Source organism: Camponotus vicinus, unplaced genomic scaffold (assembly GCF_025532165.1).
Source record: "Camponotus vicinus isolate PSW18456_S1 unplaced genomic scaffold, iyCamVici1.0 SCAF_14, whole genome shotgun sequence".
Classification (NCBI taxonomy): domain Eukaryota; kingdom Metazoa; phylum Arthropoda; class Insecta; order Hymenoptera; family Formicidae; genus Camponotus; species Camponotus vicinus.
The window spans coordinates 306,183-333,342 of record NW_028141950.1 but is presented as its reverse complement, the minus strand read 5'-3'; the positions used below and the strand labels follow the sequence as shown (position 1 = coordinate 333,342).

The 27,160-nt window shown below is 28.7% G+C and overlaps 2 protein-coding genes across 10 annotated transcripts in view; one reads left to right on the top strand and one right to left on the bottom strand.

Annotated features, from left to right (window-relative positions):
- Positions 1 to 27,078, bottom strand: part of LOC145964696 (sodium-independent sulfate anion transporter) — a 30,709-nt gene extending 3,631 nt beyond the window's left edge. For 2 of the 9 annotated variants that reach the window (XR_014436538.1, XM_083087704.1), the window contains exons 1-7: positions 26,093 to 27,078; positions 2,812 to 2,996; positions 2,199 to 2,394; positions 1,822 to 2,042; positions 1,226 to 1,370; positions 434 to 598; positions 4 to 165 (exon numbers count right to left, since the gene is read on the bottom strand). Coding sequence is in view for 8 of the 9 variants with exons in the window: in XM_083087704.1 (XP_082943830.1) it covers positions 4 to 165; positions 434 to 598; positions 1,226 to 1,370; positions 1,822 to 2,042; positions 2,199 to 2,394; positions 2,812 to 2,996; positions 26,093 to 26,108 (1,090 nt within the window). In the remaining variant the exon portion in view is untranslated. Of the gene's footprint in view, positions 1 to 3; positions 166 to 433; positions 599 to 1,225; positions 1,371 to 1,821; positions 2,043 to 2,198; positions 2,395 to 2,811; positions 2,997 to 3,481; positions 3,832 to 26,092 lie in introns of all 9 variants that reach the window. The other 7 variants (XM_083087711.1, XM_083087710.1, XM_083087705.1 and 4 more) reach the window with 7 other exon arrangements.
- LOC145965191 (uncharacterized) lies at positions 7,454 to 25,029 on the top strand. Its single transcript, XM_083088573.1, has 3 exons — positions 7,454 to 7,623; positions 21,373 to 21,548; positions 24,977 to 25,029. Exons 1-3 carry the CDS (start codon positions 7,505 to 7,507, stop codon positions 25,027 to 25,029), a joined length of 348 nt encoding a protein of 115 aa, XP_082944699.1. The 5' UTR covers positions 7,454 to 7,504.
- Positions 27,079 to 27,160: the final 82 nt, after the last annotated feature.

Sequence of the window (27,160 nt, the reverse complement as noted above, 5' to 3'; positions counted from 1 at the left end):
TACCTGTAAATATTCCTCCCAATGGGGTTTTGACACCCGATGCATCATTGACGGCCGTTCGTGTGAAAGATCCTGTAACTGGCATCGAACGGACAAACGATCCGAAAATATTGCAAATTCCTAGGGCGATCATCTCCTGCGTAGCATCTAAAGGTTTGCCCTTTCCTAAAATATAACTCGTATTTTATTACTTGCATTAAGAATAAACAGATTCAACTTTTGTAATTTTCAAAAAAAACGATGTTATGTAAAAAAAAAGATAATATATGCTTTTACATTGATAAAAAGTAGCGACAAAAGTATTCTTTTTAGAAAAATGCGACATGCGAAAGCGCATCATGTGTTTTAAAAAATTTACTTTTATTATAAGGCCCTTATTGTCTACAATTTTGTAAAGGTGACGATAACAATCATGTAACAAAAATCTAGTTACTAAAAGCTTTTGCAATGGCCATATGCTCGATAGTCGATATGATTGGTATCGTAAACAATGTTGTTCCCATTGCGGTGGACATTTCCAAAAAATTGTACGTGCTATTTTGAAATGTTGTAGAAAATGGTGGAGGAGCGAACGGTGGTAAACCCTGACCCATCGAACCTGCAATGTTTTGTCTATTGTTACATAACAAGAAGTGAAAAAAAATACATTTTAATCATAATATCAGGAAACATTATATTTTGTCAATATATTAATATCTTAAAACAAGTCTCTGCTATTCTATTTTTTTCGATATAAAAAGAAAATTACTCTTTTTCGTAATCATTAATATTTAATGACCTTTATGATTCTTGTTTCAAGAAAAGAATCATGCGAGATAAATATAATAATTAATATTAATAATGACTTAAAGCTAGTGTAAAATAGTCGCAAATAATTTTAACAACAAAACATACTTCTAAAAAGTCAATCTAATCCTCGGTGCAAAGCAGATATTGAATGTGCGAAATTGGATGATTAATCGGTTAAAACAAGATTTATTATCACAAATGTATTCCCCGTTATCCTGTCATTTCGTCGTTCGATAATATGATAAATGTTCTACACTCAACTCTATAATTTCGAAAAATATCGAGAGAAGAATATTAAATAAAAGATAATCGATTTTAAAATTATCTGGTGACCAATTACTATATTTAATTTGCAAAGTTTGCTTTAATTCAAATTCATACACAATATTAATTAAGTAATTTTAATATTAAGCAAAAATGATTTAGCCTCACTTACCCGTTAATTTGAAAGGATTTTGGTTGTTAATATAAAAAATATACGCCATAACAGTGCCTATAATCACGACTAATGCATTGCGAGACAAAGCAAGGAGCCATCCTATTTTTTGAAAAATTGTTCCTATACGCCGTCCTGGTATATTCTGTGTGTTGAAAAAAGAAAAACGTTAAAAAAATAACATTTTATTATCATAAAATATTTTTAATTTCCTCATTTGCTATATGCTTTATGCTTTATATTTCCTGCTATTTTCTGCTAATGTATACACTGCTCATAATTATATTCAATTATTGAAATATTTAACCCCAGAAATTAAAAAGATAAAAGTATAGTGACATTTAATTGAATTTTTACTAAAGGAAATATATCGACTTTATCGGCCAACAAATTGATAAAGTTTTCACATTGCAACATTTCTTGTAGTGTATATATATATATATATATATCTACATTTATACATGAAGTATAAGTTTATTTAAAGTTATTTATTTAAAGTTTATTTATATAAAATAAATAATTTCATTTGACTTTAATAAAATTAAACGTTCCAAAAACTTGATTGAAATTTGAAGAAAATTGGTGAAATTTTATACCTTGAGCAACACTAACACAATGATTGTTCCAATGCCTAACAAAGTATCTTGATATCGAATCTGATAGAGGTTTTTAAATATCACTATCAGAGAATCCAAAAAACTTTCAGTTTTACCAGGAATGCCCAAAAGGGATTTAAATTGCGAGGATGCGATGTTGATCGCTGCGGCTGAAGTAAAGCCAGTGATTACCGGAAGCGATACGAAATCCAATAGAAATCCTTCATAATAAATATATTATATATTAGGAAAGAAATACATAGCATAGCAACAACATTTTTTTATTGGTATTATATTTTCTATTATAAAATATGTTTTTAAATGTATTTTTCTTATTTTTTTTAATTAACTATGCACAATATCATAAATAAACGTACCTAAATTAAAAATTCCTAGAAGCGCAATAATACATCCTTTTAGAAAGGTAATTAGTATAGCTATATCAGCACCGTATTTTTCAACTAATGGTTGAATCATGGTAGCCATAATGGCTGTTGGACCAATAGTAATATTTTCGCAAGAACCAAAAATGATATATATAAATGATGCCATAAATGCTGCGTACAGTCCATACTATAAAATTATAACACACATTATAGAGAAATTAAAAATACAATTATTCAGAGACATCATTTAAATTAATTAAAAATCTCGTACATATTAGTATCAATAAAAATATTATATATACGTATAGCTTATTAATGCAAATGCAAGATTATTAAAAAGAATGTATCTTAAAGAAATATATTTAAATTTTGTGCATCAGTATAGAAAATATAATAAAATATTTTTTCGATGTTATAAAAAATAATATTCTTTTAAGCAACATTTCTAACACATCGATTGAAATTAAATAAAGAATGATTTTGACTTTTTATTACTCTAGTAGTCAGTCTTATTCAGAAAAGTTCCGTTTCATCTTTTCGATGATGAAAACGTTTTACGATGCAAGATTTATGCGGCTATCGTTCTCTTTTTCATGACCTTTACCTCAGCACCTAAACCGGCGACGATACCGTAAGCGATGCCCTGCGGTACAGCAGTGAGGCCAACCGTGATGCCGGCCAATGCATCCTGCAAGATCCACGTGGGTTGATATCGTGGCAGCCAAGTAAGAACCGGCAATCTTCGCTTAACGTAATCGTTGCACTTATCTGTCCCATACCATTTGGCCACTAAAAGCAAACTTGGCCTTGGTTTCTCCTCCTTTCACGAAATCGCGAAACGATATAGTCGGGACAAGTCGTAACATTGAATAAAACTGACTGTGAGTGATTTTCACATTCTTTTTATTTTTAGTGTTTTCTTTATGAGATTAAAAAAAAATAATTTTTCAAATAAAAATATTAATCGCGTTTAATATATTAAATAAATTTTGTTTAAAAAATATATTTGTCTTTATATTCTATTAAGATTTCTTTTTTAAAAAGAATTATATTTCTTTTACAATTTCACTTCTTTATAATAAAAATTAAAATTTAATTAATTGTAAGTCTTGGTCTAATCGTTTTAAATAATTGCAACAATCTATTATTAATTTATCTATTATTATATTTTAGAGTATATGCAGAAAGATACAATCACTTATAAAAGGCACAAATTCGATTCGTAAAACGCACACGTATTAATTATTTATGTAATTATTAATATAATAACTTACTTTTCAGTTTGTTTTTTTAATAGTAATTAGTTCTTCCAAGAACAACAGGTTCTACGCAGGAACATCAACAAACATATTTTATTTGAGTTTACTGCGCGAAGAAATAGTTTTTGAAAGAGAGATAATGAACACACTAAGTATTCATGATTCCATCGACTGACGTTTCGGAGCGTACCTTACTCACTGTTGGCTTACTTGGCTACTGAAAGCCGAGGTAACGGTTTATCGCTAGATCATCAAATTGACATTATGTAAACAGCTCGAATCACTATCACTGAATACCATCTCTCATTATGAAAATAGCATATCATCGAAATTAATCATTTGCATTCGACGATACACTGAAAGAGCTGAAAAAAGTTTTTGCACTTTAAAGTTTCTTTCAAAGTATTACATAAAAACAAATTCTAATTATAGCCTAGTCAGTTCCTCATTATCATGTAGATTAAGCTTATCGCTCTAATTGGACATGTTAGCATGTTTCGATTGTAGAAGTAATTGTATCGGGAAATAAATTTAATGTTGAAGTTAATAAATAAATACTTAATAATTGGCTAGTTTCTCTCCAACAAATTTGAAGCAGGAAAACTGTAATTTTTTATTGTTAATATTAAATGAAAAATATATCCGAAGTATAATGTTTAAAAAATAAGCGGCCAAACTTTAAGGGCATATTCTATTCATTCTAAAATGAAAAGAACACACATGGATTTAAAAACATTTGCTTTTTAAATTATGAATATTTTTTATTTGCAACGGACTTTAGTAAGAACACTCCATTAAAGAAATTGATCTCAAAAAATTGATTTCCATTGAATGCATGCCTCGCATTGATGTCTCATGGATTGTTAAAGATGTTATATAACTTTTTTTATCCTTGCGGTGAGTAGAATATGCTGTTAAAATTTAGTCACCTATTTCTAAATCTTGTACATATGTTATATGTGTATATAATAAAAATTGAAAAATCTCGGATCAAATAGCGTCTCGGATATTTATAATAAACTATGGCATCCAAAAAAGAATAAAATTTGTAATTCACATCGCGCACAAACACGTTTTCTTTTAATACACTTTTTTAAATAGAATTTCTCGCTCGCGAATCACCATATTAAACCCAATTAAATTATATAATTCTTGCGATAAAAAAAAATCCGATTATATTAACGATGTGAAATCGGTTTAAGCGCTATGGAGTATTCGCTGAGAATTATGTTACGTTGGACAAATATAACAGCCGATTACGGTAACTCTTGTGAGACTGCGGGCTTCACAAAAGCGACCATTTCATTTCTCCTTCCACTTGCTACTGTGAATGAGAACGCGTGAAAGGGGATACCATGTTAAGCGCAGCTCACGCTTGACTTGATTATGCATAATGAGATATTATGGTATTTTAATTATTCATTATATATACCGCGCCGACGAATTAAAAATAAATGTTTCAAATGTATGTATCCTTTAATATAAAATATAATAGAGGGAGGGAGAGAGAGAAAGAGAGAAAGTTTAAGTAATTCATTGAAATAATTTTTTTCATTTTTATAAGACAACCAATATCAAACTTTTCGGGAAACTGAAAATCAAATATACTGATACGATACCGATGTCTATCTTCGTCTTGAAACGAGGAATCTCGTTTGCTTCTATTTACCGATTTCTATCTTTGTTTGCTCGCGAGGGACTCTCAATCCCATATATATATATATATATATATATATATATATCTTTCATCACCATTCCTATTTACTTCGATCGGTTCTCTACATATACACGAAACAAAACATCACAATGGTTGGTCGGTGTTGGCGTGGCGGCAAAATTTGGCCGTACAGATATCATAAATCGTAGCCGAATGCCGTTTTCTGGCTTGGTTTCTCCCCCGCGGGAACAACCGCGATGATAAATCATCGCGGCTTGCCACCTCGATCGCGAGATCGCGTTTCGTGCCACTCCATAGAAAACGCGCGTGGCGAGAACTCTTGATTTCTTTCTTTCGCGCGATTTCTCTCCTTCGTGAGGCAACGCGACGCGACGCGACGCGCCGCGACGCCGCCAAAGGGGGACTAAAAGGGCGAGCAACGGTGGAGGGTGCAACGCCTGCGCGACGCTGACTCTCTACACTTGTGTGCGTGTTGGCAGGGATGCCGTAGAGGTGTCGTAGGGGTGCCGTGGGGGTGCCGTAGGGGTGCCGACGATGAATGAGTCGTCCGGGGCTACTCGTATCAGTGTCGCGCGAAACAGCGAACCTCAACGTCGCGACGCTGTCTCACGTGTAAATGCCACAGCATTGCTACGTATCGTTGTATCGAGAAGCAAACATTTTGTGCAAATTGCGATTCGTCAATCGATTCTGCGATTCATCACCTTGATATCTTTTTGTTCGATGAACGCGAAATTTGAAATAGAACCGTACGATTTCTAAGAGCTCTAAAATATATACCGGTTTAATGTTTTTAAGAAAGGTATAAATTCATCAATTGTCAATTATATATTTATTTCACAAATATATTTATTTCACGAATCTTCGGATCTTGATCTGTTCAGATTTATAGATACGATTCCTCGAAATTAAAAAAATAAGTCTGATTTTTTATCACGAGATTATCAACTGCATTCATCATGTGTCAATTAATTGCATTAAAATCTCTCGTTGATGAATAAAAGTTGCGAACTTTGTTACTGATTTATCAATACGATTCCAGTCAGAATTAAGGAAAAATCATATTAATTAAGTAAGCAAAAACTTTGTTGTTTTGTTAGATAAATACAAAATTATCGATTATTTTATATAATTACATCATCACTTTTAAACAATAAATACAAACTTTGATTACTTATTTGATTACTTATTTATTTGCTCATTCATAGTTTATTTATTTATATAAACTCTTTTGAAACGTGCTTCAATCTCTTTGCTACTTTTCGGAAATAATCTTAATATCGTAATCATATTTTTGATCTTATGTGTATTAATCATTTTTTAGATACGTAAAATTTTCCTACATTACTATCTCATACCTATATGTTTATTAAAACATTACAATAAATTTGTCTCATAGAAAATTAAAGTTTCGACAGTTTGACAGAAATAAACGATTCACAAGAAGCTTCACATGAGAAGTATGTCGATGATACTGACTTTGATGTCAACGATGTTCTGCAATAATGTAGAAGTTTTAAAAAAATGATTGAAAGTAACAAAAAAAAGTCTCAGTATTTTCAAGAGTTTTGGATCACAAAAATGTCATATCAAACGCCACATTATTGAGTCTACAGACTATATATAGAATGGAAGATGTCACGTATGTAATCTGTCGTTTCGACTTATGTGCCGCGATAAAATTATTCGTTACGAGTTTCCGGTGATTGCAAGGTCAACCACATTGGACATAAAATGCGTACAAGACAGACTTAAAGAATCCTTGTGTCCGAGAAAATAATCGTGTTCGAAGGACAATGCGCGAAACGGTATAATCTTACATTACGTTACTCTTTCCTTTTTGATGTTCCTTCTGATGTGCAACAAAAGTGTCTCTCGTGCAATTACAAAGTAAGAAGAAAAAAAAGAAACTGTAAAGAGAACAAAAAGAACAATCAACAATTGATGCAGGATTTGCACTATAATGATGATAATTCCGTTTAATAAAGAGCGCGATAACGACGCCATTCTCTCGGTGTGATTATGGGAATAGATTTACACGGTGAATAAATTAAATCGTTACTGCAGTGCGCGTTAATGCAGCATACGCCAACGAAACTTGACGCGATAATAAGACAGTCGAGGAGAGAAATGAGGAGATTTTAATCTTGAGCGCGGTATGCTCACCTTACTTTACCTGCCGCGCTATTTGTCGGCGGAAGAAATTCATTAACGCGGTTTCGTCCATCATTATTCCGTACGTCGTCAGAGCGAAGTGCATCATTGTCAAATTAAGGGGACAGCAGGTGGTTTGCAAAACGCATAAGAAACGAGACTGTAATTGTCTCTCCGTTTATGCGATCACGAAATTTCTTCCCGCCATGAGCATCTTGATGTACATTGCCCAAAACGAATACCAAGAGTCATCGAGGGAGATTGCAAAGCAAAATACCATAATGGCACGTATGGAGATTGATTTTGTCGGTCACGACACGATGAAGTAAGTAAAACTATTGAATAAATTATTGTAATTGAAATTACAATATATATAATTTCGCGCGCGTCGAATCAGAATTATTATCGTTTGCTTCATTTTCTACAGTTAAGTAATTTAAATCGATTCTTCTATTTATCTCTATACATAATTTGAAATCCCAACATTTATTACGTGCTAGAATATAATTCCCTTATAAATCAAATTTCCTGTACGTGTTCTCTCTAATAGACAAATTATAAAGTGCATCTTTTAACTCGTCAATTTTCGAAGAATATCTTTTTAGAATGTAATATATACGTGTGTTACTTTTTCTAATTTACATACTCTAATATTTTGCTATTAGAATTGAGAATCTGTCATTTTATATTTTATGATGTATATTATATCTCTAGAAAGCGCATATATAGAATTAATCAACACTAAATTAACATTAAACAGAAATATTAAAAATTTCTCCAATTATATTAAAAATTTTTCAAAATAAGAATATTAATTTTTGATAAATTAACTTGTAAGCTCACACTTACATACATACATACATATAATAAAGGGAATAAAGATGATACAAGACAAAGATAATAAAGAAAGACAATTTATCGATAGGACAACAAAGATGATTTTTACTACTTACTATTTTTCTCGATTTTATTTATGTGTGTATTTATATGAGAATAAACCTGTAAAAATATTATCGCAGTAAAATATAATAATATAAAAATATTATTATATAAAAAAAAAAATCCTCCGCCTATAAAAAAAATGTTATTTTACGGAAAACCATTATGTCATAGGCAGACTACTTGCACTTCCGATTTTGTAATATATATATATCTTTTTATCTCAGTTTTATTTCCGCAAAAGTTTTCAAGTACAGAAAATTGTATTTATTTTTAAAATTTGATTTTTCGAGCAAATATCTGTAAAGTTCACTTATACAAATTGTTTTAATCAATAGTTTATCCTCTTTAACATTGATAATTTGTATTGAGCATTTACATGATAAATCGAACAATAAAATGTAATAGCGAACAAAAATATAATATAAACAAAAACGTTTTCCTTCATAATTTTCTTTATTATATTATATTTTAATATAAATACGATCGCGTAAACAATTTTGTTATTTTTTTGTTGAAATTTCGGACACATGGCTCTCGAAACATATTTAATTTGCAAGCAATAATTATTAAAATTTTATCTTTACTAAATCACTGAATAGCCAATTTATGTGATTAGTCCACGATTTTATTTTTTCGCGAATCACATGCCACATTATTTGGAATCGAATTCGGAATAAGTTACAACAGACCAGTTATGTTTTCAGATAAAATTTATGATGATCGTTACGGGTCCGTAGGGATCATAATTTTCCTACAGAATAGGATTATCAGATACTGAAATTTCTAACGCCATTCGCAGGTTCTGTGGGAGGTTAAAGTGCGTAATTCGAACTGGGGTAGCAATGTTTAAGACAGTCTTATATATTTTAGTTTAATCTCACAGTATCAAAATAATTATCGTTACGTTCACCCTTTCACGGCCTTTACCCGAAACATTACATCGCACCGACACTCGCCACGAATATAAATAAAAATCATTATTAGAACAGGAATGTTGATTTAATACATACATTCGAGGAAAGGCAATGCATCATACGTATTAATTAATATATATTATATTGAAAATATTTTTATAACACACTTTATAATATTTATATTAATTAGAAAATTATCAAAATATTTTCTACCTAACAAGAGTTTATGAATTTCATCTATAAATCCTTAATTTTACGACTCAATGTACAATAAATAGATATAATAGATATAAATATAATAAATTTTTTAAAAATTTATAAAAAATTATATAAGATTTAGTATTTAAACGTAAAGATTTAATTTTAAAACTATTATATCTTTTATATCTGTTTATGTGCATGCATATTGTTATAAAAAGAATTATTTAAAGTTTCCATAAAACTTTAAGTTATGTCAATTTGATTTATGCCAATTTGGTCTGTTCATCTGTTATATGAAAATTCATATACTTTTCCTAAAAATCGAATTTAATCCCAGAGAACTGAGAGATATGGTTATCCAATAGTATTTTAACTTTTACTCTCTTCATCACTTTTTATGTGTTTTAAAACTTTTCTACGGAGTAATTTTAGGTACAACTACAATTTTTTGAAAGTAAATAAGCAATACAACGATTTATAATGCTATTTTCTTTAAGACTTTTAAAATTAAACTTGAGAATACAACATATATTGTACTTATTCACATTCATTTCATATCATAATTTCATATAATATTAGTGTTTTTTATATAATATTTACTATCGATTATTTATAAATATATAAGATATTTTTTAAATATAAATTAATAGTTAAATGTGTGATATCAATTATTAATTATAATTTGAATTGATGAACCGTTTTCTCCTCTTCTAAGCACACATGATATATACGCACATTTTTGTTAAAATATTTTTTTCTATTTTTATCAGAGACCTCAAAAAATCACAATCTTATTTAATAATAGAAAATTTGAAATCCGATTTTTGTTTTAGTCTCTCTTTTTCAATTTATTATAAAAATAAAAAATATATAGCATAACTTTTCTTCTGAATCTAGATGCTGTAATAAAATAAACGAAGTAATGATTTTAAAAACATTATAATAATAATGAGAAATTAGTAAATTATTAATGTAATTTATAATTTACTCGAATATTTATTATACTTTTTTCGTTTTTGCTCAATTCTCTATGTAATTAACTAACGTTTTTAAATAATACGATATGATTATTATGATTATATAAATCGCTTTCAACATATAAATATGCACTTGTTATCGTAGTCTTCTTATTTTTCTTGATGTCAAAGATTATCATGTATAACAATACGTGAGCGATACCTCGCAGAGTTTATCGAATTTGTCTTGCGTAAGCAGTAGATAAATTTTGACATTTCAAGTTCCATCGAACGGACGATTCGTTAAAACGTCAAACGTGATACAAGATACTATTATTTTTTCCACACAGTGGTGAATATCGCAGTGATTTACTTTTCGACGCATGTGCCAAGCAATACTTTACATTATTGAATTATTAAAAAAAGAATAACAAAATTGTCTAGCCAATTTTAATTTTCCAACAGCAAAAAAATTGAAGCTTATTATTGAAATATTATATTGATTTATGTGTAAAATTTCTTATATATATATTATTATTCAATAATATATAATATGAATCATTATTGCACTTCTGCTTTTTATGCCATGTACGCCGTAAGTGCATTTAGTCAAAATAACAATTTTCTTTCCAGTGTAATGTCTACTTATATATTATTGAATAAAAAATATTTTAAATGTATTTAATATACCAATTTTATTACACATAGGGTGCCTCGCTGCTGCGCGTGAACTTAGCGTGAGACACTATGTCTCTTGAAATTTATTAATTATATAGAAACTGAATTGCGCTAAATCATAAACTTACATACATAATAGAGACTTTTTTAAGTGTCATTAATTTTTGTTACGTTTTTGTAGTTTTCACGTTTTAAATTACAAAATATTGTGACCATTGATATAAAATTGATAATATTGTAAGAAACGTCTTAAGAAGATAAATTTCACTAACAAGATTTTACTCTTAACGGAATTTGAGGCTGAATTGTCCATGATGAAAATTTTATCCTAGAAGAAGGTTCAAGGGTCTAAACATTTGAGTATCCGAGGATTTTTAGGGATTCCATAGCCTAAGAATATACGTACATAAAAAGTAAATATTCACGAGTCTAAAAACTTGGGGATAAAAGGATTCCGGAAGATCGACGCATGCATTCATCAGAAAAATAAAAAGCTATTTACAAAATAAAATTAATTTAGCTGTGAAAAAACTTTATTCTAATTGAAACGTAAATCGTGTATTTTAATAATTTGTCTCCGAAAAAAAGTAAACGTCAATTAATTAATATGTATTCAACAGATTCATTATTTTATAAAAAATAAATATTACTGTTAAATAAAAAATTTTATTACTTCTTCCTATTCTTTTCATTTTTATCTTTACAATAATAATGTGCTATTTTTTACTATTGTAAGCGTAACTGAATTTTGAATAAAGTTTTCAACGTTCTAATATTCATATTCATCTTAATTTTTGTTAAAAAATTATAAATTGCTCTTGAAAAATATCAATAATAAATTACACCTTTAATTTAAATTTTACCGAAAAAATATGGTTGCTCTCGACCCAAAATATCAAATGTATACACATGCATATAATACACAATATTATTAAAAATGTTTACATCATGCGCAAAAAATATTAAAATAAATTATCTGCAACATGCATTTCATGTACACATTTTACTTGGTAAGTTTTGGTGTTGTTTGTAGTAAATATATTTCTCGTCGAATCGTCTGAATTTAGAATTAATTACTACGGCTAATATGCTCCCCAATGCGCCAACTCCCGCTTTACCTTCCCGACTTCGCTTACGTTTGTTTTCCGCTAGATGAATTTAATTACACTAAATTTTGGTGGAACAATTAGAATTCAAAGATCCAGCAATTATCTTGATGCGGGACGCGATTAATTTCGCGTATACAATTTCCATCCTTTTTGTAATAATCGCGAGATTTTGCATAAAATTTTCATGCAACGCTATATCCTCGATATTTGCATCATTAGTGATAAAAAATCTGTAAAGTACACACCGAGTCTGTATATAATTATATACAAATTAGTGACGATTGATTTATATTTATTAGTAATTCAATATATATTTATTGTTAATTCATTATAACGTAAAGCATAAATATCTATATTGATTATAATTTAAAGTAAAGTACAAATTTATAAAAGAGTTGAAAAAATGCGGCCGATCATCATTAAAGCCTAACTCTGAGAAAGTCCGAATGTAGTTTTTCTCTCTATTTTTTCTCTGTTTTTTTAACTGGTTTTTCTGTTTCCCAATTTTTTTGTTTCTTTTAAAAATCGCGACATCTTTGTTTACGGAAAAAAATTACGGTTAAAATTAGCGATTCAATTTCATAAAAGAACGGGAAATGTCTGTGTAAAAGGATACGCAGGCATCGATCTAAGAATTAATGAGAAAGCTCAGCTTGAGTATTATTAGTCGCATCGACATGTAATTAAGGTGGTGGAAAAAATACTGCATTATAAAAGCGCTTTCTAGAAGGAAATAACACACTTTTTAAATAATGCAGTTTTTATTTAATGTTAGAAAATAATTATAAAACCAACTATAATATAACATCAGATAATGCAGTTTCGCAAAAAACATTTTATAATATAAAATACAAATGCTGTAAAATTATATTTCTTTAAAAAAGAGTTTTTCTTTATGTACTCTTTAATCTAAGCAGAGTTTCAATGTACTAAAAAATCTCTATATTAGACTAATTCATATTAGAGAAAAAAGTTAACGTAAGTTTATATATAATATATTCACACATAATGTAATTATTAATCGATTGGACCGAATTTATTCTTTTCTAAATTCATAACAAGAAGTTGAAAATGTTATGAATAAGACAGCCTATTCCCTTTTGAAGATATCGATCAAAGTGATATGGCTTGTTTTGCTTTGTTGGCGATATTTTCACGAATTTCTTGATATGATGAATGCCTATAGCAATTTTTCTCGACTGCTGACAACTTTGACAACTAAAAATACGGCTGAGTATTGAGAAAAGGAACTGTCTTGGTTATTTTACACCGTAAGGGAATAGAAAAAGGATATAATCGCCGGAGAGTTGGCTTTTGCGGGGTCACTTTATGATTCTCTTCGATAGCCGTTGTCGACGCACCGAGATACGTAAGATAAATGATATATATATGTATGTATCTCGTTTACGCGCACATCTCGCATATCTTGGTTTAATATCTTTTTGTACTCAAAGATCAAAATATGTAAATGCAAAGGTATTTTTCAGAAAAAATCTGCAAAGATTACTTTTATGCAAGGATTATCTGCAAAGATTAATTTTTAAAATTAGTTAAGTTTATAATTTCAGTCAAATTATTCGAGTATAAGTTTATTTATATATTAAATAGAGTAAAATAATCTATACCTCTATTTTTACAAAAATAATAAACTGTCTCTTCTTTCTTTCTCCATTTCTCAATTAAGAAGATGTATAATATTAGATATTTCAAATATTACTTGAACAAGATTATTTAGATTATTTAGATTATTTAGGGGTTGTTTAAATTTCATTTTCACAACTATTTAAACTTGATGTTAATCTAAACTTTATTTGGATCATTACAGTGACATCACATAATCACATTACTAATTATCTGTAAATTCATTTGAAATTACACTAAATAGAATGCATAATTAAACTAACTCTATTGACTACACAAGTCACAAATTAGAGCCAAGCGGAACGATAGAATACCAATAAATCGCCGCATAAATTGTAATAGTTACTGCAGTGACTATTCAAATACTTACATTCGCTTGCATTAGCGAGCGTATTTCTTAACGATATACATTATATCTGTTTAAAGTGAAAAGCATTCACTATTATTAATAGGCGCTAAAATTTGTATTTTACATTATAATATCTGTCATCATAAAACATCTTTCTCCTGCGCTATTCTTGATATAAATTATTTGATAGAGGGACTAGTATTTTTTAAATTTTCAACAATCATAAATTTTATCTGGTTCTATATATAGATTTTATACAGTTTACAGTTTCCCAATAATTTCATAAAAAGAGAAAAAATTAAAACATTATTAAGAATAATATAATTTTAGTTTATCTATATATGTGTATAAAATTTTTCTTATATATTTTAATATTAATTATATATAAAATATTTACTTATATTGGAAGGATAAAAAAGGTTAATGCCTTTACAGAAATTCAAATATATTATATATTCTCTTAGATTGAGAGGCATAATTGCTTGCGAAAATATTTAATTGTGTAAAATTTAGCTACTTTTCTTTTTTCATTATTATTTTTATTTTTCTAAAAAAAAGATATTGCTTACCATTTTATTACTTTTGTTTCAAGTAATTTTATACGTAAAATTATTTTTTCTGATTTATAACATTATTTCACTTTCTAACTATTCATTTGGGAAACATAATAACAAGTCCTTACGACATATTAATTATTCTTATATACGATACACATAGGTAGTCGCGTGGGTAGCATGTTTGTGGTGGATATTACATGTGGTGAAACACAGGTATATGGGTAGAAACAAGATGAATCAGTCTCTGCAGGATTTCGGTGGTTTATGTTTCTGGGAGCTTAATTCGTCTTTTGGGAACTGCCTTGAGAGAGTGAAACATCTAGGGAGTAAACTTCTTCTAATGTTTCTATTTCCAAAAAAATACATTTTAGCAAGTGTATATATATATATATATTATTCATATTTATAAAAAAATTCACTAAATTTATATTGCGGGGGGGAATAATTTATCAATGAGAAATATAACTTTTTTAAATAAAATAAAAAAGTTTTAAATATATTTATCTTTTATAAAAGAGAGAGCTTTAATATTTCGTAAAAGTAAACGTATCAAAAGTCGGAATATATTTATTTATATTAGGTAATATTTTCTTGAAAATATATATATGAGAAAAAAGACTATACATATACAAGACATCGAAAGAAAAGAAAATAGCTTTTCAATTCGTTTTGTGCTATGATACAATTACATTAAAGCTCAATAATAATCTTTTTTGTTGCAAAAAAATATAGGTAATAATTGTCTCTAAAAATCCATTTCTTAATTCAAATTATACGGGGAGAAATTGCTAAAGAGAGATATTGATAAGATTTCACGTATACTAAGGTCCAGTGTGTGATCCATTCCGAATCAATGACATAGTGCTCAAACCAATCGAGCACTGTGACAAAGCTGATAGTCCAGACAACGCGTCATCGAATCTATCGCCGAGAAAACAACTCAATGTTCCCGACGACGATGGGAACTTCGCGTCGTGTCGCAAGATTTAGTGACACGGGTACGCGAATATTTTTGTATATGAGAAAGAAAAAGAAAAAATAATATCATTTGACTTTGAGTTGAGAGTAGTCCGGCCGCGAATCGAATGAGATTTATTTCTTTGATCATCCCACAACAATATATTCAACGAAGAAAGCAATATCTCCAACAATACTATTTCCTTTTCATAACAATGTCATTTTCTTCATGGTGGGTGGAATAGAAGAGATAGATCGATACATATTTCCGAATGATAAAAAATATTTGATTTCTACAGCTCGGCGATAAGAAGATACGATATTGGAAAACCACGATACTCAATAAGATACTACGAGATAAGTTGACGTAGCTATTTGAAATCAAACGTAGTCATTTCAATTGGAAAATACTTTGGATAATATTTCTTGACTACAAATTATTAGATTTATGTATTTGGCAACATTGCCAAGCGGAGTAAAGAGGCCAGATTTATCAAAAACATCAATTACAATTATTTCTTAAACGATAATATTTAAAACAAGTAAACTAGCACACACGAATGGGAAGAATTCGATATCTCTCGAGCATTCAGACAGATTTATAAAAAAAAAATATATTAAACGCGGCGTGAAAAAGTTACATTAATTGGGTAAAACGACGAGACGTAAGACGCAGGCTTAGCACGAAACAAAGCTCTTTCGTCGCTACAAAGAAAAAGCTAATACCAATGTCACACTGATGGCGGACAGGTGCGTTATCATTGTCAACCTACGCAGGAGCGGAGGAAGACTAACGATGTATGGAACACGTCGGCCTAGGCAAAACTCGCGCGAAAAACATGCGCCGCTCTTAATAGTGATAAAATATCGCAAACTTAGGCAAAGATATGCGTGGGCGGGTATGGGGAATGGGAAATGGGAAAGGGGAATAATCCGTTTATGCGGATTTCATCTACTTTAGGCTCGAGAATAATGCAATCTAGTCTCAAGTACATATATTTCCCGTGTTCAAGTATATCTCTCTTCTTACATTCTTTAATTTAACGAAAATGATTCATTTTGAGAAAAAAGTGCTTTTTATTTCTCACATGTTCACCGTTTCATAGAGCATTTCACGAAGAGAAAAATGTTTATATTACACAATTTGTATAACGTTTATGCAGGATTTTGGTACTTTTACATTACATAAAAATCTTTATAGTTATTTTTTGTGCAAAATATATGTTATCTTAAAAATTATATTTATTATGTGAAATGAATTTTATTATAGCGATTCGCATATTTTATTAAGATATTCTCTTTAGCTGGAAAATTACTTTATAAATAAAACGCATACATGAAATTTCCGATTAGCTCAAACGCAAATTTTTCTCAGAAAAATTCTTCTCTTTAAAAGTTGAAGAGAAAGGAATAACAATAATAGTATATTTTATAATTTCGCTTATGCAGATATGAAAACAAATAATTTTTATTGAAACTAAAAATTTATTACTAAAAGTATATATATAAGTTTAATTGTGAAATTATATGAAAAGTTTTCTCAATAAATTCTCATACAAACACACACATATTATCAAACACAAATTAAGATTACTATTAAAAATACAAAATGTAATCCCTCTTGAGTATCTCTTGCATTTACTAACAGATTTCCTGAGCTTTTAAAAAATTGAACGATAAAAAGCGATCGATGTCTGACAAGGATTATAGGAAAATGATATTTAGAGATATTTTCTTAAGAGGAAGAGAGGAATATAATCGGATTTTAAATGACCAAAGTAATGTTATGAGTATAAATGTAACAAGAATTGTACAATAATAATATTTGTCAAGATAAAAACTGAATTGTATTAGAGAGCGTATTAACAGAATAAATATATAGATATCGAAATCAGTTTGATTTTTCATTACTCAAATAGAAGAAACTTTGAATTACTTGCAGCGATGAATCGATATCACGTACATAACTCGCAAATCACGAATTTAATCCAAAGAACGCTCAATATATATTTCCAAGTTAGAAAACTGCAGAAATTCTCATCGTATTTTTACTAAAGACGAGTTGACAAAAAGAAGAATGCATATCTACCTTTTATTGATGCATATATTTCACAAAGATATGCAAAATATACAGAGTCACAAATTTTGATTTTATATAATTTAATATCCATCTATTTCTTTCAAACAGATTCCCATAAAAACGTCTTTGTCTCGACGACGAAAATTTGAATTCAATGAGGGTTGAATGCGACAAGACAAAAAGAATGAAAAGATAATTTCTTTTGATTCTGCACTCAATGAAATGATTATGTATATATATGTGTGTAAAATGGCAACAATTTATTATATATATATATATATATATATATATATATATATATATATTGTCTAATTAAATATTTTATAAAAAAAATTTTATAAAATATTAAAAAATATTTTATTATATAATATTTTATAAGTGTATATTATTTTACGTACAAAATTAATACGAAGGTATTTCGATTTCGTGACACGCAAAAACGCCAATGGTATTATGGTTCGACAAATGTGCACGTTCACTATCGGCCGATCAACTTCAACCTTTTGTCAACTCGCCACTTTAACCCGTGACATCCTATCGCGTATCCCTTGTCCCAATCTCACTTTGGGAAAAGATAATCCTATTTTCGATCTGATCCAATGCTGTACTCGCTCGCTGAGTTAAATGATTGCATTCATTCTATAACTCTCTACCGTGATCCCTCTATCTTTCTCTATTACGCTTTTTGCATAAACGTCATGCGAATTCGAAATAAACGCAAAACAATGAACGAATACGGCTGGTGTTGACTTGTATTTACTTGTTGCCATTTTACACGGCGCATCGATAAAAATAAAGGGCGAATTTGTAACGAATTTGCGTTTCGCGCTCATCCGTATATCTACATATGTGTATCCTTCAGCCTTTCAGCCATGAGAGAATTCTATCATGAATTCAAAGTTATCTTTTTTGATGGTACGACCATTATTTCTGGTGCTCTTAAGCCCTTTATTCCGAGTCAGGGCCAAAAATATTCCAGGTTGTTAATTTCAACAGGCAATTCACAATATATTTTTCTATCATTTTTATTTCAGTTGATTTTCACTTTATATCTTCGCGCATATGTATTTACTGATTTTATTGAATATATAAATGTAAAATAATAATAACAAATAAAGGCGAAAGAAAAGTTTTCTATCATATACATGTGTACATTTCTGAAAAAAATTTTTTATTTTTCTAATCATATCTATATTATTTAATATAAATATTTATAACTTGAAAATTATATAATATATATATATATTAGTCTTATATATCTTTTCACTTCATTATTTTATAAAAGTTAATATTAGAAGTCACAGGTAAAAATAAGCTCACGATAAAAAATCAAAGATTTTCTGTTATTCATTAATCCGCGTGTAATTGGCTGAATTTGGTTCGTTGTATATCAATTGTAGTCGAATAATTACAGCGAAACACATTAATAAAGTTTATGTTATTCCAAAACAATTGTAAAAATTTAAAATTTGCATTGATAGTAATTGCGTTGATTGCTAATTGATAATTGCTAATTAATATCTATATATACATACATATATTGCATATAAAAGAATTAAAATACACACACTTTCGTAAAACATTATAAAACATTTTATCTTTCGATTTATTTCAGGAAGCTTATAAATAAACCCGTAAACTCTTATCTCCCTCTCAGTATTCGGCTGAATTTATTCGAGTCGTATGATCAGAAATTGTAATTACAATAACACTTGTTTGACGTGCAATTCCAAATATATAAAGATTCAGAAATATAAAAAAGATTGCATGGGCGCCATATTCTTTAATTTATTTTATGTTACGTAAAAGTTGTAAACAGGGATGGAATTGTAAATAACGATATGCGATATCACTATAATAACGATGTAACTTCCATTTTTACATTTATATAACAGCAGATTATATATATAGATTTATTATATAATGTTATATGGCTTTATATAATATATAACGTTTCATAAAACATTATTTTGTAGTGTTATATTAACTTTTCCAATTTCAGTTATGCAAAACATTTATTGTTATGTCAGTTAGATAAAATAAATCATTTTAATTTTGTTTTTCCTATTCTTTCATGTTTTTAATAGGCTCTCTTTTTGTTCTCTCTCTCTCTCTCTCTCTCTTTTTCTTAACTTATTAAATCGTTGAAGAAATAATAAATATAATTAAAAATTAAATCGAAATTGGCATGTAAGAGCCACAGTACGATAGTTGGAACGCAAGGAAAAACAACACTTTCTTCTCTTTTATTATTGGTTTATTCCAAATTAAAATTACAGTAATAAAAAGCGAACTGTTAAATTAATAACAATATTGTGTATCCGTCATGCCGGTTTGAGATTCGATAATGGAATGTATAATAAGTATGTCCTCGATTGTTAGGACGCAAACATAAACTCAACCGAGGACAAAATGTTATCATTTGCTATCATTGAGTCAACTGAGTTTGTCCTCAGTTGAGTCTATGTTTCCTAACAATCGAGAGGACATACTTATACATTCCATCATCGAATCTTAAACCGGCATGCTGTTAATTTCAAAAGCGTGGAATCTGGTGAATCATGCTTTTAACTATTAATTAATTTAAACAAAAAAGCGAATTCACGTAATATATCTCGATATTTATTTTTAATTCGATTTGTTACATCTACTGCGACTTTGTACAGCAAAATTAAAATATATTTGATGGATTATTGGAAGCAGCGCGCTTCCTAGATCTCCGCTGCAATTTAGCGTCAGAAATAAACTTTTATAATGTAATGCGTCATAATTCGTAATATATTGTTAACATCGCGCTGAGGAAGAAGGCATCAAAAGATGATCCGAAACATTCGCTTTTTATTACTTTAATTTTAATTTTGAAATAAATCAATAATAAAAAAGAAGGAAATGTTGTTTCTTCCCTGCGCTCCAACTACCGCGCTGTGGCTCTTACATGCTAATTTCGATTGAATTTTTAATTATTTGAGCCAAAACCCAAATTTTATTAAATGTAATAAATATAATATTTACAATTTTATTATAATATCTGCTTTGATAATGCTGTTTATTGTTTAGCATAATATACTTAGTTTAAATTAAATTAAATTGAAAAAAAAAATAAATAAATACATTTTTTTTCCAACGATCACTTTACTGTGCGTTAAATTGGTCCAATGTCCTTGATGATGATATTTTATTCTATCATATTAGCATAAAAAGAACCGAGGCGAACGGATATTTCTTTCACGTAAATTCGACTTTTCGAATCTCCCCGTTATATCATTGAGCTGTTTTCCCCTGATGTTTGTATATGTTTTACTTTCCCCCTTTTTCTGCCTAAAACACAGTGAAACGTTAAATTGAATGATATCTACTCTCATATCCATTTCACACTTGTCTTTCTTTCATGTAGCAAAAATTAGTATGAAAAATTCAAAAAGTAGCTTTCCTTGTATTACAAACTAATTGTTAAGTGAATAGATTGTGTAATAATTTTTATATTAAAAAAATTAATAATAATATGATTAAAAAATTAATAATTAATAACTACGTGTAACATGTAGATATTTATATTAATAATTATTTCAAGTGTTCTTTTCTTGTAAATTATTTTAATTTCCGCGTTTAAATCGTATCAATCGCTAACAAACGAAAAATATTAGAATGATAATGTTATCATTATGACAAATTTATTCTTTTTTGTTCCAGTCTTCTCAGCGATCGAAATACCATCACTTATGAGAACAGTAACAACAAAACTTATTCGAACAACGAAACTCTGCTTTATAATATGTCATTGAACGAGGATTATATCTTCGACAGGACTGATGTAAAAGTAATTTTTATTACTTTATACACTATCGTATTCGTCTGCTGCTTCTTCGGTAAGTCGTTCAATGTCTTTTATATATTTCATAATTTTTTTTAACTTCAAATAATTTCAATAAATTTAAGAACGTATATAGCGACAATTATATATATATCTTTTTAAAAAAATGTAATTGTTTATATTTTTATTGTGCTTGATAATTTTGCATTACTCTAATGTAATACATATATGTTTGAGAAAAAAAAATAAACCATGTACATGTACATATTTATGTTTTATAAATATAAATTCTTTTTATTATATTTCACGTGGTTATAAATTGCTGAATTATGAATATTTCTTAAAATGAATATTAATGATTTTTAACACGCTTTGCGATGTGCACCAGATATAAAGATAAAATCTTGTACTTAATTATACTTTTAAGACAGATTATACATATGAATTTTTTATTTAAAGCGAGATAAATTAGTCAAAAATTGGCATGTTGTTACTTTGATCTATGATGAAAAATGTGAGAGAAAATTAACTTTTATGCTTGGTAGTTCATTATCATAGTAAATCGGTTTACATATTTTTTATTTATCTTGTCAATTTCTTACAAGTATAATCATTTCTAGATTAATTTTTACCATGTTTTGAACCTATGTGTTATGTATTTGCAATAAAAAATATACAAGTTGGAAAATCGAATATCTTTGCAACTTGCGCACATTGGCGTTGAAGATTTAATCTCGCTAATTCACGGCGGATTTAATCAACATCTATCTCGAATCAAAGTGAGTATTTGGCGTTTCATGGCAGAAGGCAGCTCACGACTCCTTTTTGCTTAATGACGCGCACGCGGAACTCGTATGTCGGTTGTCGGAAATAGCTTCATTTCCTTGGAGATGTCACATGAACAACCGTCACCGCGGATTACCATGAAACCACCATTAGGTAGTCGCTCGCTTCCGATCGCGTAATCCATGCAAAGTATCAGTATGTCACTTTAAGGGAGCAAGCGTCGTAATTTGTCGATCCCGACTAAATAAGAAATCGTCGATGCATTTACAAATTTGTGCCAAAATAAATGTAAGCGCGTTCAATTATCCTAATAATGCCAGTTACCAGAGCAATTTAATCTGTTCGCAATTACCGCCGATAATTTAATATTAATAAAGATTTTATATTAGAGGCTCGATCTCTCTCTCATCAGGATATTTAATTTAAAATTTTTATTTCGTTACCCATGATAGACTATTATAGACATTTGATTAAAAAATTTATTTTCAATTTTTCACTAAATTTGTAGCCAACAGAAATATACATATAAATGATATTAAACGCAGATTGCGATGGGACAAAAATTTTATTCTAGATGTACGATAACAATCTCGCAATTTCAATTTCTCATTTTGGTTTATAATTAGTTTAGAAATTACATTTGTATGCAAATGTTAATATATTTTATACGTAGTAAAAGTGCGAGAATATTATCATTAAAAATATTATCATTCTCTAAATAAGCGTTTTAAATTAAATTAGGGAGATTGACAACAATTTCTCATTTGTAGTGCATATAATCATTCATAATTTATAATTTCAAATTTATATCATTCATAATTTAATAATGAAAGATTAATAACATTTACTTGCAACTTGATTTAAAACGAGAAATTATATGAATATAAACATGCAATATCAATGCAATTCACACATCCGAGAGACATTATGTATAATGAACAAACACGCACAATGCAACCTGAAAATATTACTATGTAAAATGTGAGAAAAAAATCTACGATTATCGATTTTAATATATTTAATAAACAATCGGAAAACAAACTATAAATTAGTACTAATAGCAAAATATACGTTAGTTTGTTAACGTAATTTCTAACAAAATTTAAATGATGTATCATATTTTTTTTTAGTCACTCAAGTTCACTCAGTCTCGTAAATACAGTATCTATAGTTACAGTTTGTTAGATACGGCAATAACGATGTTGAACGAAACGTCGATCTCTCGATCCTACGGACGGCGATTTCTTTCGCTGCTGAAATTTATGCTCTCAATAAATGCCAACGTGTTCGACATGATCGCGGTTTCGGATAGCCCAGACGAAAGATAAATTTTAACAAGATGCAGAAAAAGAGATCTATCCTTCACGTACGACGGTAATATATATGCTATTTTGTATACACACAATGTATTTCTCCCTCTCTCTCTCTCTCTCTCTCTCTCTCTCTCTCTCTCTCTCTCTCTCTCTCTCTCTCTCTCTCTCTCTCTCTCTCTCTCGTATAGAACTGTCAGAACATACAAAAGAGAGAATTATGCTGAATATTATTTATTAAGCTAATATAGCCATTTAAAATTGATTAAAATATATTTACGAATCTAGTGCTTTTTTATTGTTAATTTCAATTATTTTTTTACAAGAAATTTATGAAGAAAACATTTTCAAAAAGAATCAAAGAATTTATTCATATTCTTTGATAAGAAAAGTGTTAATTTTTGAGATTTTTTAGTATTTTTTAAACACCCGGTTTCGAAAATCAGAAATTCGAAACACGTATCGCGCTGTCCAAAGTATATTGACCGTTCCAAATGATTAAATATCGTTTATCGATTTATGAATATGTTGACATACATATACTCAGTTATATACTTTTCTTGTATTTCAAACTGTCGTAATAGAATCGATAATTAAATAAGAATAAAGAATCGATAATTAAATTACTCATATAATCATTAAAGATATGACTTAGACATACAAATGTATATAATCCAAATATAATCTAAATATAAATAATCCAGTATACAGATAATTTAATTTAATCATTATTTATTTATTGTTATTTTTAAATAGATTAAATATTTTACATGCCGAAATGCGTTTTCAAAATCATGATATAATTGGAAATGTCGGTGAATTTTCATGCAAAAAGAAGTGCAAGCTTGTAGGTTATAAAACGTGTAATAAAATTGTTTCATACAAAGCTTTCTTAATAGAAATAAAATTGTTTCATACAAAGCTTTTTTAATAAAAAAAAAATTTTTTAATGGAAAATTTCATGACATCTCATGAAATTTTCCATTAAATTTTAGTGACATATATTGTTAATGACTATACCATGATTTCAGACGCATCTCATATATGTATAAAATGTGAGAGAAATATTACATTATTATTTTTAAACAATCTATAATCTATTTTTTTTTAAACGTCGAGGGACATGAGAACGTAATGAGAATAACAAATTTTTGAGTTATAAAAAATATATGTAAATAAGATCAATAGCAAATATATAAAAAATAATTTGAATATAGATATTATATTAAAAATAATAATTTAAATATAGATCTTCTCAGACTTTACACAATTGTTATTGTAATTATTTCGAATCTTCGTACTTTATTATCTTGGCGATTATTCTTGTATTTCAATTATTCCAAACTCAATGCGTACGATATGTTATCTTGTATGCATTCTATTACAGCCGGAAATGCAAATACTCATAGATGGTGTGATAAATCCTGGACGCTGCGATGATTTTGCGCACGTGTGATTGTTATATATTGAAGACATTTTAATTTATTTTTCTCCCGTTCAACTCTCATTTTATCTCATTGTCAATTGCACTCAAATATCGATTTCTCTGATTTTTTTTTCATAAATTGTATAATAGAACAAATAAACCGTGTTATCCAGTCTGAAATAAGCTCTCCTAAAAGTATCCTTAGAAAGATTCGCCGCTATTAAATAATGTATTAAAAATTATATTTTAATATATTATCAAAATTATTTTTTTTTCTATCATGGGAAATTTTATAGGGTTTTACAGTACTTGTCTATTTGGCATAAAAAATTGCATGTCCAGAAATTTTAAATTATGTATAAACATGTATGCATGGAGTAAGAATTTTGGATATTTTTTATAAATGTCTTTTTTAAATTTATTGACTTATTAGTTTTTAATAAAAGTGTGTTAATATTTAATTAATTTTCTTGACACGTCTTTTTATTTAAACTGCAATGATTACTAATTTCTCCCTTTCTCTCGATGTATATGTGTCTACATGTATGTATGTATACATTATATATACATTTATATTATTTATTTTGCTCACCGGTATGATGCGCAACAGCGGAGTTGCAGTACTCGATGTTAATTTGTAAAATATAAAATATCTAAATTATAGATTAGTGTTTAAAATATTTAATATTTTAAAAAGTAATTATTGCAATACATGCAAAGTATGCAATTTGAATTTTTTGTTTGCTCTTTTAATAAATATTTAGTAAAGAAATTTTGTAATTTTCGAAAAAATAATTTTTAAATGTAAAAAATGTCACAATTAAAGATAATTCTTGTATAAATAAGCTAAATTGTGAAAAATTTTATAATTATTGTTAAAATATTTTAATAAATCTATGAACAAATATTAATTATTATATACACATACACATACAAATACTTTAATATATTTTAAATATAAAAAGCCTATATTTTACATGTGTTACACATTAATGTAATAATTCTTAAATTCACGGTAATAAACAAGAAATTAATTTTATAAGTAATAAATAATAAAAAGTTATAAATTAGACTTACCCGATGGTTGCTTCATCCACCAAGGTCCTACAGTTTGGCCTTGATTCTCTTCTCTTGTTCATCCTTTGCTGCTCCTTCGTGACACCCTTATTCGCGAAAGTACGATTAATTACAATCGTGCCCACATTAATCAGGATACGACGATCGCGCGGCATTTTGTACGGCACTCCCGACATTAATCAGACGCGCACTTTATTATATCGCGACTGAAAGATAAAATAAAAATTCGCACGGAGCTACGATTCGAAAATCACGCGTTACTGTCATTGCGTTTCTCTATTATTAGAGCCATCGCCCACGAAATTGCATAGATGCATATGCAAGTATAAAATTATATGAACCAATGAGCATCGAGTATTATGTTATGTAAGTCAACATGGCGACTTAATATTCGATGCTCATTGGATTTTATACTATGCATATGCATCTATGCAATTTCGTGTGCGATGGCCTTTACTTTTCGAAACGTAACGATTTTTTTAAAATATTATAATTAGCGATTATGAACACAGACACGCAATTAAGTTATATAATTATAAATCATCGATGCGACTTGTAAAGAAGTCGCGATTATTTAATTCAAATAACAAATAAGCATGATATATCGATTTATTATCAATAATATAATAACACTTGCTTACTTCGTGTTTCGTATATATTGTACGCTATATGTATATATTTATTCTAAATTTTAATTGTATATGTTTATTTATTACATATTTAATTATCGCGATGAGCGTCGAAATAAGCATATTATTATTAATGAATAATATCGTCGATATATATGCTTTTCCTTACCTGAATCAAACAATTATCCTTCGCGATATCTTGACGTGTTTTTTATTGATCAATCACGCGAGCTAATTATAATAATACTAATTATAATAATTATATGGAAGGATCGCACTTCGTATGATGTATCACGCACGATAACGCGACGATATTTGGGGCGCAATTACTCCGATACTTTCGCGCTCGTGCCCCCAGGCTGGATGACGTCACCACTATGGAATGTAAACAGTAGCGCCTCCGTGGCGTACAGAGTACTATTCCATAATTGTGACGTCA